Genomic DNA, 17,974 nt, shown 5'->3' on the forward strand with positions numbered 1-17,974 from the left:
GTCAGGTCTAGAGATACTGGTTATGACAATTGTGATGGCTGACACCTGATTGCAGTTCGCTGTGCAGGTTCATTTTAAAGGGTGGTGGCTCAGCTGTAGAAAGGAAGGCTAGTGTTTGCCATGTCCTAAGGTGTACTTGGCCTGGTAGAGCCCTCAAAGGGAGGGGAAGGTTGTGCCAGCTGGAGTGCAGGGTAGGCCAGTCAGTGAGGCAAAAAGGATGAGGGACTGCCTCATTCAGGAAGAAGCCGGAAGAAAAAGCAGAAATTTGGAGTCTCCTGAAAGAAGGCAATAGCACAAACACAGTTGGATCTTAAGGAATAAAAAGAGAGGATTCTCTGTGTCTCCCCAGAAATGACCCTACAGAGTTTTCTGCAACCCCGGAAATCACACAGTTGCTGGAATAAGAGCAAGCCTGAAGAAATGAACCATTTTCAAGGACATGTGAGCAGAGAAAATTTGGTTTACAAAACCTTTTTTTTTAAAATTGCATTTTACCAGGCAAATGTGAGTTTTCTTTCTTTATGTTCCCTTATTCTGCTTTGTGTTCTAATAAAGATTTTTATTAGATTTAAAGCCCGTTTGGTGTTGGGATCCTCTTGCAGCTGTGCAGTTGTGCTATTTGACTGATTTCCTGATGAGTCAGAAGCAAGGATCTTTCAGTGGTTGCATTTGGGAGATAATCACTGCCTTAATAGTGCTGCAAATTTGCAGTACCTCTTGGGCCAAAATCTGAAGACAGCCCCCAGGGTGCAAGTTACACATTTTGCATGTTGGATAGGATGTCTTTTCTTAACAGAGACTAAAGGCTCAGCATTCCATAGTACTTACAGGTTGTCAGTAGTGTCTGTAACGTGTTGGGAGTCAAAGGCTAAAAGGTTTTCGATCTAAAATCAAGATACGTAGAAAGTAGGATAAAAGATAACTTTAGAGATAGCCATTACTTAGGATTTTTATTCATAATTATTCTAAGTTCCTTTCTGATGACAGTGTGGAAGAAGTGGGCTGATTTATAGGGATTACAGTGAGGAAAGGATTAAATCTGAGAAAGAGAATTCATTGTGTAGAAAAAAACACTGTAAATTGAAGAGAGAGATGTGGGACAAACAAATGATACGCAGACTCTGACTTTGGCAGAGCAGGGAAAGTATAGCGAACCCAGCAAGAGACCAGTTCTGAAATGTAAGCTGCATCTGTCTTGTGCTTGATTTGAAAGAAAAATGATAAGGGGTTAGCAAAGGGAAACAGTGGAAAATATCAAGGAGAGGTATTTTGTATTTCACAGTGGAGTTAGGCATTGTTACTAACTTGGTTTTAGGTGGACTGTACAAGGCAGCTAGAGCCTGAAAGCTAGGAGAAAGGAAGACATCTAAAATACTCAGATTTGAATAAGGATGTTATTGCAGAGGATGATCTTAGTGATGAAATGTCGGACTTCGAAGGAAACAGACACAGTTCCTATCTGGGTATGGGGAGATATGAGGAGAGAAGGAGTTTCCAGGGTAAAAGGAAGAATGGAGATAATGTCTTTGGAAATCAAAAGAAGAGGAAATGGAATCAGTGATATAAACCTGAAATGTCAGTGGAGTATCTAAGGAGGAACTCTTAAGAAAAAAGCTGGTTATGTATATAGATACAGTTTTGCAAATAATCCAGGTGGGGATAAAATTTAGGAACAGTGCACAAAATGTGCAACTTAATTTGAGGAGTTGTGAATTTAGAAATGTGAAGTCCTTCACAAATCCTCCACAACAAATAGAGATTCTGTGGCCTTAAAAAAAGCCATTTTATATAATGAAAGAGCACTTTAGCAACAGAAATCCTGTAGGAAAGGATGGAGAAAGAATAAAGATTTCTAGAACTATTTTTCTACCTATCTGCCTGTTCTTGTCTGTGTCAACCTGTTATTTTCTGGACTCTTGGCACTTTTGAAAATCCTGTTCCCTGTCAGTGCATACTATTGACACTCCATTTCCATCAAACTTTTATGTCACTGTCTTCTCTAGATTTGGCAAAGTGTAGTGAGTTTCTTGTTCCTCTTTAGCCATACATCTATCTCTGCCTCCCACATTCCTCTATGCCATATCAGATTTTTAGTTTCCTGACCTGATGTATATAACTTCCTTCTCTCCTGTATGTGTGTATGTCTGAGTGTGAAAGCTTTATAAGACTACTCCTTTCTTATGTTGGATGAAGGTTGTTTTGACTGCATTAACTGGAAAACTGTAGCCTTTTTGTCATTGTATTATAAACAGATATTTGAGATTAGAGTCCCAAAGAAATTTTTGGCAATATAGTTTCTGGAATCCATGCATCAGAGTTAATGGCCAGGTTTTCCACATGGTGCATGGGAGAGAAGGGCACTGAGCAATAACATAGCCATAAGCCAGTACAGTGATTGGGAAATGTTAGAGAGCCTGTAAAAATGACAACAGGTGGGCATGATTGTATCTATCACAGGCTTGAGCACCTGGGTTAGGGATGAAGCACAGTGCCTTCCTCCACTCAGGTCTCACAGCAAGTTGGAGCTGCAACATGTTTATTAGGGTGAAAGGCAGTTAAAGAAGGAAGGTTAGGCAGCAGGAGGGGGTGTGTGTATTTGAGTGTGTGTCTGTAGGAGGACTATTAACAGGCTCTGCATGACGGTAGAATGAAGATGGGCAGAGCATGGGCCCAGCATGTAATTTGCAGCATTAGCTGTATTTGTGACTGCCATTCACAAATCAGAACTGATGCAACTGTGAAAGGCACTCATGTAGCAAGAGGTTTGCTGAGTCTTAGCAATCTACCTAGGATCTAGACAGGAAGGGCATCATATCGTGCTTTTCTTACAATGATTTCTCGAATATCTAATCGGGAAGTACAGGATGTATAGCCTCATGGCCTTGGCCCTGCAACCTCCTGTCTTTCTCCACTTACAGTGGATCTTAGCATGTTTGTATGACCAATAGTTTTTGAAAGGAAGTTTCAGATCAGCTCTTCAGTGTATTTTCTTCAAATCTTAAATTCTAGTATAACCTGGTGCAATGGTACTGAACATGCAGATTCTCTACTAAATGTGTAACTTACCACCTTTCCTGTGGCTTCCTCAGGTCTTGGACTTAAACCGGATGTGTACTTTTCTTTTCTCTATTTGTATAACAGCAAAAGAGGAAACTGAGACTTTACATCTCCAACACATTTAATCCTGCAAAATCTGACGCTGATGACTCTGATGGCAGCATTGCTTCATGGGAGCTGCGAGTGGAGGGGAAGCTCCTGGATGACGTATGACTTACCTGTGCTTCACTGGGGCTGGCAAGGATCTAGAGATTGTCCTGTGGGGTGGTGGACTTTTACTGGGGACATCAACTCAGACAAGACATCTCTGAATGGCAGCATTGGCTTGTTGCTGCTGGGAAGGCGCCATGTCCAGCTGGAGTGAGGGATAATGCCATAATGGGAATGTTGGGGAGCGGTGGGGAGGGCAGCAGGAAATCGAGCAGACTTAAGGACAGGACAGGTAGGAGGAGGTGGAGAGAACGGGGCTGAGATGATTCCCTTAAAAGATATGGCAGGGTTCAGGTCACGAGAGGTGTGATGAGTCAGGCCTACAGCAGGCATTGCATGTTGTGAAGAGTAGGATAACAAGGACAAGTGAGTGGTTTATGTTCCTAGGGAGGGCAAGAGGATGTATGGATGGTCAGAGCAAGATGGAAGAAAAGTTTTATCATTCTGAAGTCCTCAGAAACCTCAGTGATGGATTTAACATTCCTCGGGGAAGGCTGGACTTTCCTAATACAGGTGTCACCTATTTGAATAGACTTCACAAGCTAAGTATTTGATAGGATAAACAGATAGAGAACATGCATGTATGGAGAGGGCAAGGCTTTCAAGGCACGTCTGTTTGTCTGGAGATAACTGTACGTGAATCAGAATTATAATCTTGCTGGAAGATAAAGGGGTGACAACGTGCAACATCTGGAAGTTGAAGTTAGGCAAATTCAGCTTAGAAATTAGAGCAGATATTTTAAAAAAGAAGGAGATTCTTTATTGGAACAAAATAGCTTCGCAATTACTGGCAAATTTTAAATCGAAGGAGGATGTGTTTCTAAAAGATTATCTGCATTAAATAGAAGACATTCATTGAAATCCTGTGGACTGTATTCTGTGGAAAGTCAGATTATGTGATTATAGACCTCTCAGTTTTTAATTTAGACAGTATGAGCTGTGTAGTAAACACTGAATACTGATAATTAAATGGAAAGGCAAAATGTAAAAGGAAGTACTTTTACTTAGTGTATGATTAATCTGTAAAATTTACTGTCATCTTATAAATCAGGCCAAGAAATTAGCATTCATCAAAAACCCGAAGCTATTAAAATAAAAGGTATACAGTGGCCTTAGAATCATGGAATGGTTTGGGTTGGAAGGGACCTTCAAAGATCATCCAGTCCAACCCCTCTGCCATGGGCAGGGACACCTTCCACTAGACCAGGTTGCTCAAAGCCCCATCCAACCTGGCCTTGAACACTTCCAGGGATGGGGCATCCACAGCTTCTCTGGACAACCTGTTCCAGTCCCTCGCCACCCTCATCATAAAAGTCTTCCTTATACCTAATCTAAACCTACCCTCTTTCAGTTTAAAAGCGTTGCCCTTGTCCTGTCAGGCTTTAGTAAAAAGTCTGTCCCCATCTTTCTTTTAAGCCCCCTTTAAGTACTTAAAAGCTGCAATAAAGTCTTCCCAGAGCCTTCTCTTCTCCAGGCTGAACAACCCCAACTCTCTCAGCCTGTCCTCATGGGAGAGGTGTTTCAGCCCTCGGATCAATTTCATGGCCTCCTCTGGACCTGCTCTCACAGGTGCCATGTTCACCTTACAAGCCAGTCCTTTCCAACAACATTAAGAGAGTCAGGGAAATCTTCCCTTAAGTGTGCACTGTTCCACCACTGTTGAGATTTTTGCATCTTACCCTGCATTTGTCAGAGGGAAAACTCAATTAGATTGATCACACTTGTGGTCTATATGGGAATTAATGTTCAAGAGAAAGAGAAAGCCTGAGAATGAAGCATAGAACACAAGCTAATATATGCAGCCTTAAACATTTCTGTTTCTTCTGATTGTACAGCTCAGCAAACAGAAACGAAAGTTTTCATCTTTTTTTAAGAGTTTGGTTATTGAACTGGACAAAGATCTTTATGGACCTGACAACCATCTTGTGGAGGTAAGAAGGTCGTGCACCCTTTGCATACAAACCCGATACTAGCACAGATAAACAGCTATGTGCCTGTTGTCTACCTTGTTTAAGTTACCTTGCATTCATTATCTCATTTAAGGTATTTTCAAAGTTTTCAAAGTTCCATTCTTTTTAAGATTGTTTTCCTAACAGACTATATAGTCTAAAAACAGAGATGCGGTAGTGATGTAGTGCACACCTTAGAACAGAATGTATGAAATGATGAAAAAATTGTGTGCATTTTTCCTAACAAGTAAAGCATGCTAACAGCAGAACAGATTGTGCACTAAAGCTGAATTATAAGGGCAGAGCAAGAAATGATTTGGGGGGGGTTGTTGTGGTTTTTTTTTTTTTAAATTGCAGGACCTTCAGAAGGCTTGTACTTGTCTTATTCTTGCATGGCGTACTGTGCAAGATACACCTCTGTGGACATCAGTGAAAAAAGACAGACCGTCTTACTTGTTTTTTCCTTTGGCAGTGGCACAGAACTCCCACAACACAGGAGACAGATGGCTTCCAGGTGAAAAGACCCGGTGATGTCAGCGTGCGGTGCACATTACTCCTCATGTTGGACTACCAGGTCAGTGCACTGCTTTTGGTGTGGAAAATACAGCCATTGGGACATAGTGCAACAGAGCAAATTCATCCTGTCACATACATCAAAAAACAATATACTTGGACTCAGAATGTCACATAGTCCATTGAGGTTAGAATGATACCAAACTGACAGATTATTTAAGATGTAAAGGGGACACATCAAGTAAGTTTCTATTATAGCCTAGCAAAATATTGTTCTTGGCACTATGATAATTAGTATTTTTATTGCCCACCTGCAGAAAAAATATGCATTTCCACCTTAGGCTTCTTAGAGAATAGATAAGTTGCTCATGAGTTATGCGTGTGGTCCTGTACAGAAATTCAAAGGAGTGGCTTTTGCTAGTGGTACCTGAACTAGCTGTGTAGCTGTGGCAGCCTTTTTTTCAGAGCAGACTACACAGCTTTCGTGGTTTGTTAAGTTTTGGTAACATTGTCACCCTAATCTGGCATAAGGCAATATTGCCCTGCAAGGGTTATATTTGCCATTTACTCTTAGGCCTTGTTAGGCATTCCTGCTTCCTCTCTTTTGTCAGGATTAGTTCTGTTGTACTAGTAGTATTTGTGGGCTGAACACAAACAAGTCAGGGAACTGATCCATTTAAAAGCTAACAAAACTTACTTGCAAATCAGTTCCCTGATCCCAGTCACAGGAAACAAAAAAAACAATAGGCAAAATTAGTTTATTCTGCCTTGGGATAGAGTATAAAAGAGGTTCCTGGGCACAGTCTCAAACTATTTTAAGCTGCTGTAAGGCTAAACTGCTCCAAAAGACCACTTTCATTTCAGTTGTGGGTGTGCACTGCCACAGTCTCCATTCTCTTGGCACAAATGATGGAGATTTGCAGTTGTGGAGCTCACTAACCTGACTGAAACCATCCCTGAAAGAAGTGTTGCTGTCCTAAGAAATTGATAGAAGTGCACTGCTGAGAGGAGATGGGATCTCCCTCTTCAATGGCAGTTCAGTCTCAGACACATTTTGATTGTATAACTTTAAGAACTCATTCTGTGCCATTCTCTTTCCCCTCCATGCAGATAGCATCTATCCAGGATAAAGACACTCGCATTTTATGTTAACAGACAGAAAATTTTATTAATTTTAGGGAGCGTATGAGTTAACTGAAATGCTGATATAACCAGTGAGAATCTTTATTGTTAAGACAATCTAATGATGTTTGTTATGCTCACCATTATTATAAATTTATGCTTTAAAATAGGTGTTCTCTTATCCTTAAGCCTTGATTTGTTACAAAGCTAGCTTTGGGTGACCTGGCACCCAACAGGGTAATCCTTGCCTAATAATGTGGCAAATATTAAACTTGAGTATGGGTACACACTTGAAGAGGCACCAAATTCCAAAGTATCCAAGGAATGTATATTATTAGAGATGCAGAACAGGGTAGTTGAAGAGTTGTATCACAGAGGTCAGGAGAAGAAATACATTCCATTCACTAGTTGTGGTTGGGTAAATTTTCTGGTATGCAGCAGAATGGTGGGAACCTGCCTGAAAAACAGAGTTCCAAGGTACTTTGTTGATGTGAGGCAGCTGAGCAGTTATTAGCAACAGTAGAAGCATCATCCTGACTTCATTCTCTGTATCTGTGGTTAACCTCCAGTAGTTCAGAGGAAGGACCGTTCCTTTTCTTCTTCCACTCCCTAAAGTCAAATTATGCATCAGTGTTGAAAAGGAAAGTTCTTTCCTGAGTCTGCATGCAAGTTGTTACTATCTAAAGCATGTGATACAGATAGTCTGTGTGCATAGCACGTGTGGAGCGTCCCTCATTCTTTTCAAACCCTAGATAGTCCTTCCAGAGCACCGACAGTGGTACACATCTGAGCAACTTGTATTTTTGCAATCTCTGCCATTGAATAGGGTGCTTCTCCTGAGGAACAGAGTCCCCTGAGAATTAAAGCTGAAACTTCATACTTGTGTATCTGTCTGCTTTTCTCTCTGTTGCCATCTCCATCTCCTTCTCTTTCTGTTAACAGCCTCCACAGTTTAAACTGGACCCGCGATTAGCCCGTTTGCTGGGGATACACACACAGACCCGATCAGCCATCATCCAGGCTCTCTGGCAGTACATCAAAACAAATAAGCTGCAAGACTCCCATGATAAGGAATACATTAACTGCGACAAGTACTTCCAGCAGGTAACTCCTTTTTGGACGCAGTAGCTCTTTAGAGGCAAACTGTAATATCCATCCGCAGATTTTGAATGGATGAAAATTGCTGATTTTTAGCTTCCCCATATGATTTGTAGTATCTTCAGTACTGAATGGCTTTCAACAATCACTACAACTAATATAATAAGCACCCTCCTCATGTGCCAGTGTTGTCAAAAAAACACATCTGGTGGTTCAGCGCTCCCACGTAAGTTGTGGCCTTTCCAGGAAGGAAGACTTTCTCTAATTGTTTCACCGTATTGATTTACTGGTTTTTTCCCCCTGATGGATCATTTTGTACTAAGAAACATGAAATAATCTTCTGATCCTGATTGCTGAATCATATGTAGAGCTGTTTTCTTCCCTTTTCTTTCCCTGTTTATGAAGGGCAGAAGACATGGAAGATATAACTAGAAAAGCTATCTTTTCCTAAGTCTGCTTCAGATTATAAAATGCCCTCAATGATCTGCATGATGTTTTGAAAGTAGTATGTTAAGACTTTTTGTCTTTCACAATGAGCTCTAGAATTAACCAAGAAGGTCACTTAAAAGCATCTGCACCTATTCCGTAAATATGATTATATTTATTTTGTAAAGGTAATGTTATCTGAGCTATCACTATCTTAATTTGCTTTGTTTTTCTGTAGCTTCAGGCTTACTTAATTTATTTTGAAAGTACCTGAAGGTAGGATTTGTGACATACTTCTGTTTAGGGAAAGTACTGGCAGTTATAATAAATGAATAATGTTTCAGTGAGCATTGAAAGTAAATGTTGCAATGAAAGTTGTGTCCTAGTTTTCTTTTTAAGCTTTTATTTTATGTTATTAATTTGCTTTACAACAGTTTAAGGTGACCAATGCTTGAAATAAACTTAAAGGCAGCACTGGGTTTTTCCACATTTGAAAATAACAACAAAAGAATTGTGAGATTCATGGGTAGTTATAGGAATATAGAATCAAAGTGATCTGGATTCTGTAGTCACTCTCTTCTTTGGTTGTTTGGGGTTTTTTTTGAGAATTACAGCATGCAGTCTTTTTCATATATAGTGAAAATTCCATCTTAAAACCTTGTAAGAATTTTTGGCAAAATTACAAAGCTGTTCACTCTGTTGCTTAGATGATTTGATTTCCATTCTCTATTTATCTATAGCCAATTTAGACTCAGTTTTGTTTGCGCCAGCCCAAAGAGGAAATGGTAAAGGGAATGTGAAAAACATTTGAAAAATCATAAGCAGAATGGAAAAGGTGAACAAGACGTAATTATTTTTTATTTTGGTAAATAATTAGATAATTAGAGGCCATCAGCTGAAACTGGCAGGTAGCAAATTAATCCTTGTGATAGGACATTACAAATACTAAAAGTGTATATAGGTTCCAGAAGTGACAAACCAATGGAAAAAAAATCTTGGGCTATTGTAAATGCAAGGTAATTGCAAAGCTGTGGAGATTGGGAGAGGTTTTTTGGGGAAGCACCCGTATATGTTTCTCCTGTTCTTACATGTTTCCTTTAGTATCCTCTTTTGGCCACTATCAAGGGCAGGATAGTGTGGTAGATGTGTAGCAGATCCTTTGTCTGATCCAGTACAGCAGTTCATACCTTACTTATGGTAAGCAGGAGAGCCTTCTCACTTTTATTTATTTTAATTTTCAGCTTAAGAACTTTGCTAGAATAAGAACTTGCTGAAGCCATCTTCTCTTTGTGTATCTCATCAGAGGCTTATTAGCTCATAGGTCTCCTTTGTGTTAGAACTCTTCAGGAATACCATCAGACCTGATAACTGTCGTCTTCCCATCCTCCAAGGATTAGTCAGATGAGAGAGTTGAGAAGTAGCAGATTCCTTTTCTAGAATACTGAACCTCACTCCCTGCAAGAGCTGGCTAATCTGGAATAGTTTCATAAGAATGCAGTGCTTGCATAGATTTAAATCATAAATGGGATTGATTTGAGTGTTTCCATTTTCCTTACGTCTCTGGCAAAATTATCATAAGTAGCTAATTTTGCTTTCAAAACTGATGTTACTACTTAGGAAAATGAATCCCATTAAATCAAATGAAACATTTCATGATGAGTTTTTTTGTTTTTCACCCTGATGCTCTAAGATTGAGATACGGAGGGTAAAGGAATTGGGTTAGAAATGCCTTCCAGTGTGATATTTCTGTAGACTATATAGTTTTAGACATGTAACTCCTGGAAAAAATCATGGTCATAGCTGGAAGTGCACGGATCACTTAGGGGAGCAGTACATAATACATCAGTGTCTCTAGCATTTGCTTTTAGATACCGATCTTCTCATTTGGTATGCCAGCATTTCTAAATCCTGCACTGTTGTGTTTATGGTTATATCTAATGACACAATACAGTACAGACTAAAAAATTATCACTGAATGAGTTACCTCACGCCTCAGAATTACTATAGCCATATAGGCTTTCAGAGCCAGTGGTTATAAGTTTAGACGCTTTAGCAAAATTCCATCCAGCCTTAGTTTCCAGTCTCCCACCCCTTCTCTCACTATCGTGTGCCCTTGCTCCCTTTTCCCTTCTTAAAGCTCTCATCTCTTGGGCATCCGCAATAGGAGTTTGACATGGGTGTTGAGCCAGCAGTGACTGCAGATTGGATGGAGCTTGGTATGCAAAGATTTTGAGTGGGAATTCCACAGTCGTCTCTGTCAAGTGTCAGAATTCAGAACTGAAATAAAGAGTGAGTTGCAGACTCAGTAGATTTGGTTACCTCCTTGCTCTTTAGAAACTAGCTGGCTGAATTCCTGGATGCAGATAAGTCCAGCAAATTAGACAGATTTTAGAGTTCACGAAGAAGGATCCTTTTCTGTTTAGAAACACTGTTTATGTAAGCTGGGAGATTTGAAATCCACTGTGTTACAAGCAAAAGAAAGAAAAAGCGTCCAAAGGTATTTCAAAAGCCAGAGCTGGCTTCTAGGTTTTTCTGCTACCGCATTCCCTCACTCCAGAGGGAAAATTACGGATTTCAGAAGATACTCTATCTGAGGAACCACAGCATCCTAGTTGAACAGTCTGACTTCATATGTCCGTTCTACAACCTGATAGTCCATTCTTTTCTACCCTGCCTGCATCCTTTGTCTCTAGAGCTACAAAGCCTGTTTCTGTTTATAGATACAATACTACAAGTAGAGTCTCTCTTCTGACAGGTGGAAATAGTTTTATATTTCCTCCAGTAAAAAAAATAAATTGTTTTCTTTATGAGATGCTGCTGCAAACCCTTAGTGAGACAGGAAGCATTCACTCTCTCCTATTGCTGATACAGTTCATCCTGATGTCCCATTAAAGTAGCCTGTGCCCTTCAACAGCTAAACCAAAAGTGGGACACAGCTGATGCATCTGTCAGCTAGCCCAGATTGTAAGTACAGCAGCAATTTGCAGGGACAAAAGTGACCAAAAGTTTATTCTGTGCAAGGAGCCAGAATTATAGCTTTCAAAATCATATTACTTTTGAACTGTTGATTTCTTCCTTTCTCATTTAATTGCAAGTTAGGTTTTGGACAAGGATAACATGCTTTATTGTATTTCAGATCTTTGACTGTCCACGGCTAAAGTTTTCTGAGATTCCTCAGAGACTCACTAACCTGCTGCTGCCACCAGACCCTATAGTGATAAACCATATCATCAGGTAAGCTGGTCAGTCAGCTCAGCACTGTCATGTGCAAAACACTCACTATATAAAATTACAGAAACAGCTACAGTAGCAGGGACCAGAATCCAGTTTTTATAACTTCCAGGTGAGTACCTTGGACTTGTGTGTTCATTCTCTGTGTCATTCTGGTCTACATAATTCTGAATTATTTTCAGTAGAATGGCACCAATTCTCTAGGAGTATGCAAAACAACTTGCTATTTTTATCCCTACTAGAATACCATTGAGGGAGTTGGTCAGGTTTCTTTCCTAAGGGGAGAGGAATGAGAATTTGAATGCACTTAGAGGGGAAAAAAGGAATTGAAATAAGATATTGTACGTCATGGGCAATCATTCTAATCACTGAGTTATTATGTGAAATGTACAACAGTATTACAGTTTCAAATACAGTGGTCAGTCCATGCATGCTTTGTTGGGATTGGGTCAGCTATCTGGGTGTTAGTCTTATTCTAAGAATGCCAACTGGTTAGATCTCAAAAGATTTACAATAAAGAATGCCTAGATTCAGAGAAGGTCATTGTGACCAAGATACTGAGCTTCTGGCATCCTTGTCAAAACAGATGTATTTCTGGCATAGTAGATGAAATACAACTTTCAGCTATCTAGGGCACTTCCAGCACATTCCACATTTAAGAGACAACTGTGTGTGTGGCAGGGGGTATGAAGAGACTTTTGGGGGTTGCAACCTTGCTGTTAAGGTATTTCAGTCTTTCCCAAGTTCCTTTGTGGTCTTGGTCAAAACACTGATTCTGGGTGTTTAAACATGATTGTTAATACTAAGCGTAGTGATTTTGTTTCCTAGAGAATATTGACAACAAATATTTCTCAATATGTTTAAAATTGGGTTCTTTATTTTAAATCTGTAATATATGTGATAAGAAGTTTAAATATTATGTAGGCTATCAAAATAAAATTTGCTTTTCGATTCGTTTGAATATATAAAACAGACTAATGAAAAAGCAGCTTGACTACCATGCAGATTGATAGCTGCATACTTACTGTCATTGAAGACAACACAGTGACCTGTTTGATGGACCAAAAAAAGCTGAGGTACATAGTCATTGTCTTGGAGAAAAATGACAAGGAACTGATGGTTATGTTTCCAGGGGCAGAGAGTTGGCAAAGAGGTTCTAGAGGCAGTATATTTTCTGTGAGGTACAAGCTAAAGAGCAGGACCTTGTGTATAGTAGTATTCTCTGATAACACTGTGTGCACCACACAGCACCTGTCAGCATTACACTGCACTGACACAAGGCTGCGGAAGGGGGAAGTATTAATTTCCTGAGAATAGGGAATACTTTTGCGATAGAGTCTTTACAGTCTCAAGCTAAGCTAAAATAAATCTGGAAGTCTGGCACTGAATTTAAAGGAAGTAAGTAATTTTTAGACCCATAAAATCACAGAATAATGTACAGTAGAAGGGGTCGCTGGTGGTCATCTAGAGCTCCCTCCCCGCTCCCAACTCAAAGCGGGTTCAAATTATATCAGGATACTTAGGAGCCTAGTCCAGTTGAGCTTTAAACAGACTCTCACAGACCCTCTGCCCTGCCCCCCTGCATTAAGTTTTTCAGAGTGAATGTAGTCAACCACGGAAACAATTTGCCAACTGTTTGTCATGGTTTAACCCCAGCCAGCAACTGTGACCCACCCAGCCGCTCGCTCACTACCTCCCCCCCCGCCTCCATGGGATGGGGAGGAGAATCGGAAGGGTGAAAGTGAGAAAACTCATGGGTTAAGATAAAAACAGTTTAATAATAATAATAATAATAATAATAATAACAACAACAATACTAATAATAATTATTAGTATTAGTATTGTAATGAAAAGGAAAATAACAAGGAGAGGGAAATAAAACCCAAGAAAGACAAGTGATGCAAATGAAAACAGTTGTTCACCATCAACTGACTGATGCGCAGCAAGTCCCTGAGCAGTGCCCACCCTGTAGTTTATGGCAGAGCATGACATCACATGATCTGGAATATCCCTTGGGTTAGTTGGGGTCAGCTGTCCCGGCTGTGTCCCCTCCCGACTTCTTGTGCCCCCCCCCAGCCTCCTCGCTGGTGGGGTGGGGTGAGAAGCAGAACAGCCCTTGACTCTGTGCAAGCACTGCTCAGCAGTAACTGACACATACCTGTGTTACCAACACTGTTTCCAGCACAAATCCAAAACACAGCCCCATACTAACTACTATGAGGACAATTAACTCTACCCCAGCCAAAACCAGCACACTGCTACAGGGAATTTGTCATCACTAGTGATTTAAATATATGCGCTCTTAATTCAGATAAATCCTCAGGCCTGTCTTTTACAAGAAGGTCAATTAGATCACAAATATTCATTCTAGTTTTAAAGTATGTGCAGAGAGACTAAAACGTGAGGTATTCTAACCTCATTCTATGAATAATAATAATTTAGAACCACTCTGCAGACACCAACCACCTGCCCTTTTTGAAAAAGAAAAAAAATGCAACGGGGTTGATGTGGTAGTAATATTGCTAATATTTATTTGGTAATGAGATAGCCAGAATAAAGATTCTAAATAAATTTGGAAATGCACCCTTCCCCAACACAATTGCATTATTAGAATGATGGTGGTTACGATGGAGTTGGGGCTAAGTGAGGGATAGGACTAGGAGTTAATGGGATGTCAAAGTAAAAAGAGAGGGAAAAAGTTTTTGAATTAGAACATGATTTTTTGAGGGTTGGGAAGTGAAGACTGGGGATTCCCCTCTGCACTAAGGATTGCTGGGTGAGATTACTCTCTGCTGCGGGTGCAGAGAAGGAGGGGAGAATGCACTTCTGTTGATTAAACAAAATTTTTCTGATGTTCTCCTCTCTGCTTGACAGCTGCCAGTTAGTGACAGTTAGGGTCACTCACAGCCCTTCCTTTTCTTGGTGACAGGCAGACAGCAAAATATAAATTCAGAGTTGGGGAATCTCTCTTCCCCTCTGGAAGGTTTTCCTGCTCTCTAGATGAGGAAGGATCTTTTTGTTCCCTGCCTGGTCTTCTCTTGATCTCTGTGTTAAGTTTTACATTATTTGAGGGGATCCTTGTGCCTCTGCTGGAGTGGAGACCTCTGAGCACATCAATGCTTCATAGAGCCACGCGCAGCTTTGTAAAAATTGAATCTTGTTCAACAAGCCTGCCTTTTTCTGAGGAGACCACAGGATTCTTTGATAACAGAAATTGTGTTGATACTATTGGATTTCTTCAAGTCATCTGATCTGTTATCAATGACAACTCAATTAAAAATCTTACAGTATGAGTGAGTTTATTGGTTACCTTAAATGAAAAAGTCCCTCACTGTCAATTTGGAGACATATCAGTGGGTGAGTCATTTCTAGTGGGACCAGAAAGATCAGTTCTCAGCCCAGTGCAGTGTAGCTTTTTTTTTTTTTTTTTTTTTTTCCCCAGTGTCATGCATAATATGTGAAATCTGATGGTAAAATTTATGGGTAAGATTAATGGAACAGTAAATAAACACAGGGAGAAGGACAGTTATTGCTCCAAAGTGTTATCTGAGTTGCCCAATACAGTGGTCATGACACAGCAAAATTAGTTTTTCTGCAGATGAGCGCAGTACATTTCTAACCGAGGAATCTGGCAGTACGAGAGTCTGTCTTGGAAAGCAGTGATTCAGACATGCTTGAAGCAGATGAAGTTGACAGAGCACAAGCAACAGTTCGTTCTTAGTTCTGCCTCTCTTGTACTTTCTAGTATAGTATTTGTCAAGACCAGGAGGAGCTGGTACATGTCCTGTAGAGTATAGGCCTGACAACTTCAACCTGTTACTTTTGTATTGAATTTAGCAGAGGCACAGGCATTACGGTACTCCTGTTTCCGTCTCCTACTAGCAGTGTTCCTCAAGGTTTCTGTTTTGCCAGAACAACAACCGGTCACCTCTGTCCGTAGTAATATTGCTTCTGTTTCATAGATGGTGACCATCCTTTTCTCAAATCATCTAGTAGATAACTAGGTTATCGTACACTCAGAGCAGTTGTTTCCTGTATGTACTTGATCTGAAGATTGACACTTCTATTTCACACCATTGTTCAATGGTAAGATAAATGTTGCTTTCAGCTGCAAATACAGAAGCAGAAATGTAACGGGCACATATCAGATCTAGCATTCACTCCCTGTGACAATTCAAATATGTTACCAAGTTTTACTAGTTTGACTTTGTACCACCCTGGACCTTGCAGTTGGCTTGAAGTCAGTGTACTTTCTACATGAGGTACTCTAGCCATTTTGACAGAAACCTGCAGCTGATCTTGATCAGTGTTTTGAGCGGAATCTGCTACTCTCAGGTATGAAATGGTAGCCTCAAATGTGAAGGAAGGCCGCCTCTTCCAGAATTGTTCTTCTCCAGCCATGCTGTTGGCCAAGCAAAAGATTTCTCTGTCTCTCAATCTTACCTCTCCCATAGCCTTAGATACTTCATCTGTTACAGTACTACCGTTAACCTGTTTTGAACTGAGGATTTCAAAAGGTGGATTGGATTATCCATGACTTGTTTGTTGGTTTGTTTGGTAATGACAGATTAGCCCTTCCTGGTGGCTAGTGCCAGGTCTGAAGTAAGGGAAGGACAAAGATGAATTGTAGATCTTAATTTCTTGTTTTCAGAGGTGTTAAGGTTAGTTAGCCAGTGTTCTGGAAGGGTGAATGTCATTACTGGGCTCCATCTGGCTGTATTAAAAAAGTTTGCTTGAGTAGCCCAGCTTTATGGAGAGTCCCTGTTGCTGTATGGCTGCTCTGTTCTCATTTACTTTTGGTCAGTGTTAATGTCCTCCACAGTTTTTGATTTGGAGATATCCTTAAATATACTTAGAGGGTATTAGATAGACTGGCATTCTGCTGATTCCTTTGTAACTCTCCTAAGGAGTTGTAAGCCTTGTTTGCATATGTGCTCATAATTTAAATATATTACTTGTACGTTTTACTTGCAACACGTGCAGTACGTACAACACGTATTTGCAGCTGCAGAAACAAAATAAAAATTAACCGTAATTTAGTCTCTGTAACATACAGGCTGAAAGTGACCTCTTAGTCCTCAAACACACAAAGGATTCACTGACTATCTGGCAAAACCATGATTTGGGTAGACAGCTGTTTAAGCCTCAGTAATCACAAAACAATTTGGATCAGAAGGACCTTTGTGGAAGTCATGCAGACCAACTGTTTCACAAAACAGGTTGAAATTACAGCAGGTTGCTCAGGACCTTGTCCAGTCGGGTTCTGACTGCCTCCAGCCAAGGATGGACATCCCACAGCATCTTTTGGCAGCCTGTTCCAACGTTTTGGTACCATCGTGTTTTGCTTTTTTTATTTTAAGAAAAAGTTCCTTATACTGAGTCAACTGCCCATGTTGCAGTGAGTTTCTGTTGCCTCTCGTCTGTTGTTGTGCACCTCCAAGAGGAAGCTGACTCTGTCTTTTCTTCACTTTTCTTCACAAAACGGAGGCAAAGACAACACTGAGTGCCGCAGCCTTCATGGCTTTTGACATTAGCGGCGGAACCAGACCCAGACCCAGGTTTTCCTTAGTCTTCCTTCTGCTGATGATTCACTTGCAGAAGGCCACGGCATCACAAAATCTCAGAATGCTTGAGGTTGGAAGGGACCTCTGGAGATCATCTGATCAAATGCCCTCCTGTGCTCAAGCAGAGTCACCTGTAGCTGGTTGGCCAGGACCGTGTCCAGACGGCTTTTGAATATCTCCAATGTGGGAGACTCCATAACCTCTCTGAGAAACCTGTGCAGGTGCTTGGTCACCCTTAAAGTAAAAAAGTGTTTCCTGGTATCCAGACAGAGCCTCCTGTGTTTCAGTTTCACCCATTGCCTCTTGTCCTGTCACTTGGTACCACTGAAAAGAGCCTGGCTCCATCTTCTTTAAACTCTCCCTTCAGTTATTGCTAAGTTCCTTCTTCCTCCCCCCCAAAGCCTTTTGTTCTGTAGGCTGAAAAGTCCCAGATCTCTCAGACTTTCCTCACGTGTGAGGTGCTCCAATGCCTTAATCATCTTCATGGACCTTCGCGGAGCTCTCTGCAGTAGGTCCATAGCTCTCTTGTACTGGGAAGCCCAGCGCTGAACACAGTACTCCAGGTGTGGCCTCACCAGTGCTGAGTATAGAGAAGGATCACCTCCGTACTACACCTGCTTGCAACACTCCTAAAGCAAATCCATCCATGGAAGTTCTTCTGCTCCCCCAAGTCTAACAAGCTCAATGAGATCCTGAGCCAATTTTTTTACTACCTGCAGCACATGCACACAACCTAGACATTTTAAAAATAGTGTTGAGAATCCAGCATTTTTATATTACAAGTGACAATGACTGAAGTCTGAT

The 17,974-nt window shown here is 40.6% G+C and overlaps 1 protein-coding gene across 10 annotated transcripts in view; it reads left to right on the forward strand.

Annotated features, from left to right (window-relative positions):
• The window catches only part of SMARCD3 (SWI/SNF related, matrix associated, actin dependent regulator of chromatin, subfamily d, member 3), a 121,500-nt gene that overhangs the window by 91,597 nt on the left and 11,929 nt on the right, over positions 1-17,974 (forward strand). For all 10 annotated transcript variants that reach the window (XM_030008862.1, XM_030008860.2, XM_030008858.2 and 7 more), the window contains 5 exons: positions 3,142-3,264; positions 5,103-5,198; positions 5,689-5,790; positions 7,794-7,955; positions 11,512-11,609. In XM_030008862.1, the coding sequence (XP_029864722.1) occupies positions 3,142-3,264; positions 5,103-5,198; positions 5,689-5,790; positions 7,794-7,955; positions 11,512-11,609 (581 nt within the window). The remainder of the gene's footprint in view (positions 1-3,141; positions 3,265-5,102; positions 5,199-5,688; positions 5,791-7,793; positions 7,956-11,511; positions 11,610-17,974) is intronic.

Source organism: Aquila chrysaetos, chromosome 3 (assembly GCF_900496995.4).
Source record: "Aquila chrysaetos chrysaetos chromosome 3, bAquChr1.4, whole genome shotgun sequence".
Classification (NCBI taxonomy): Eukaryota; Metazoa; Chordata; class Aves; order Accipitriformes; family Accipitridae; genus Aquila; species Aquila chrysaetos.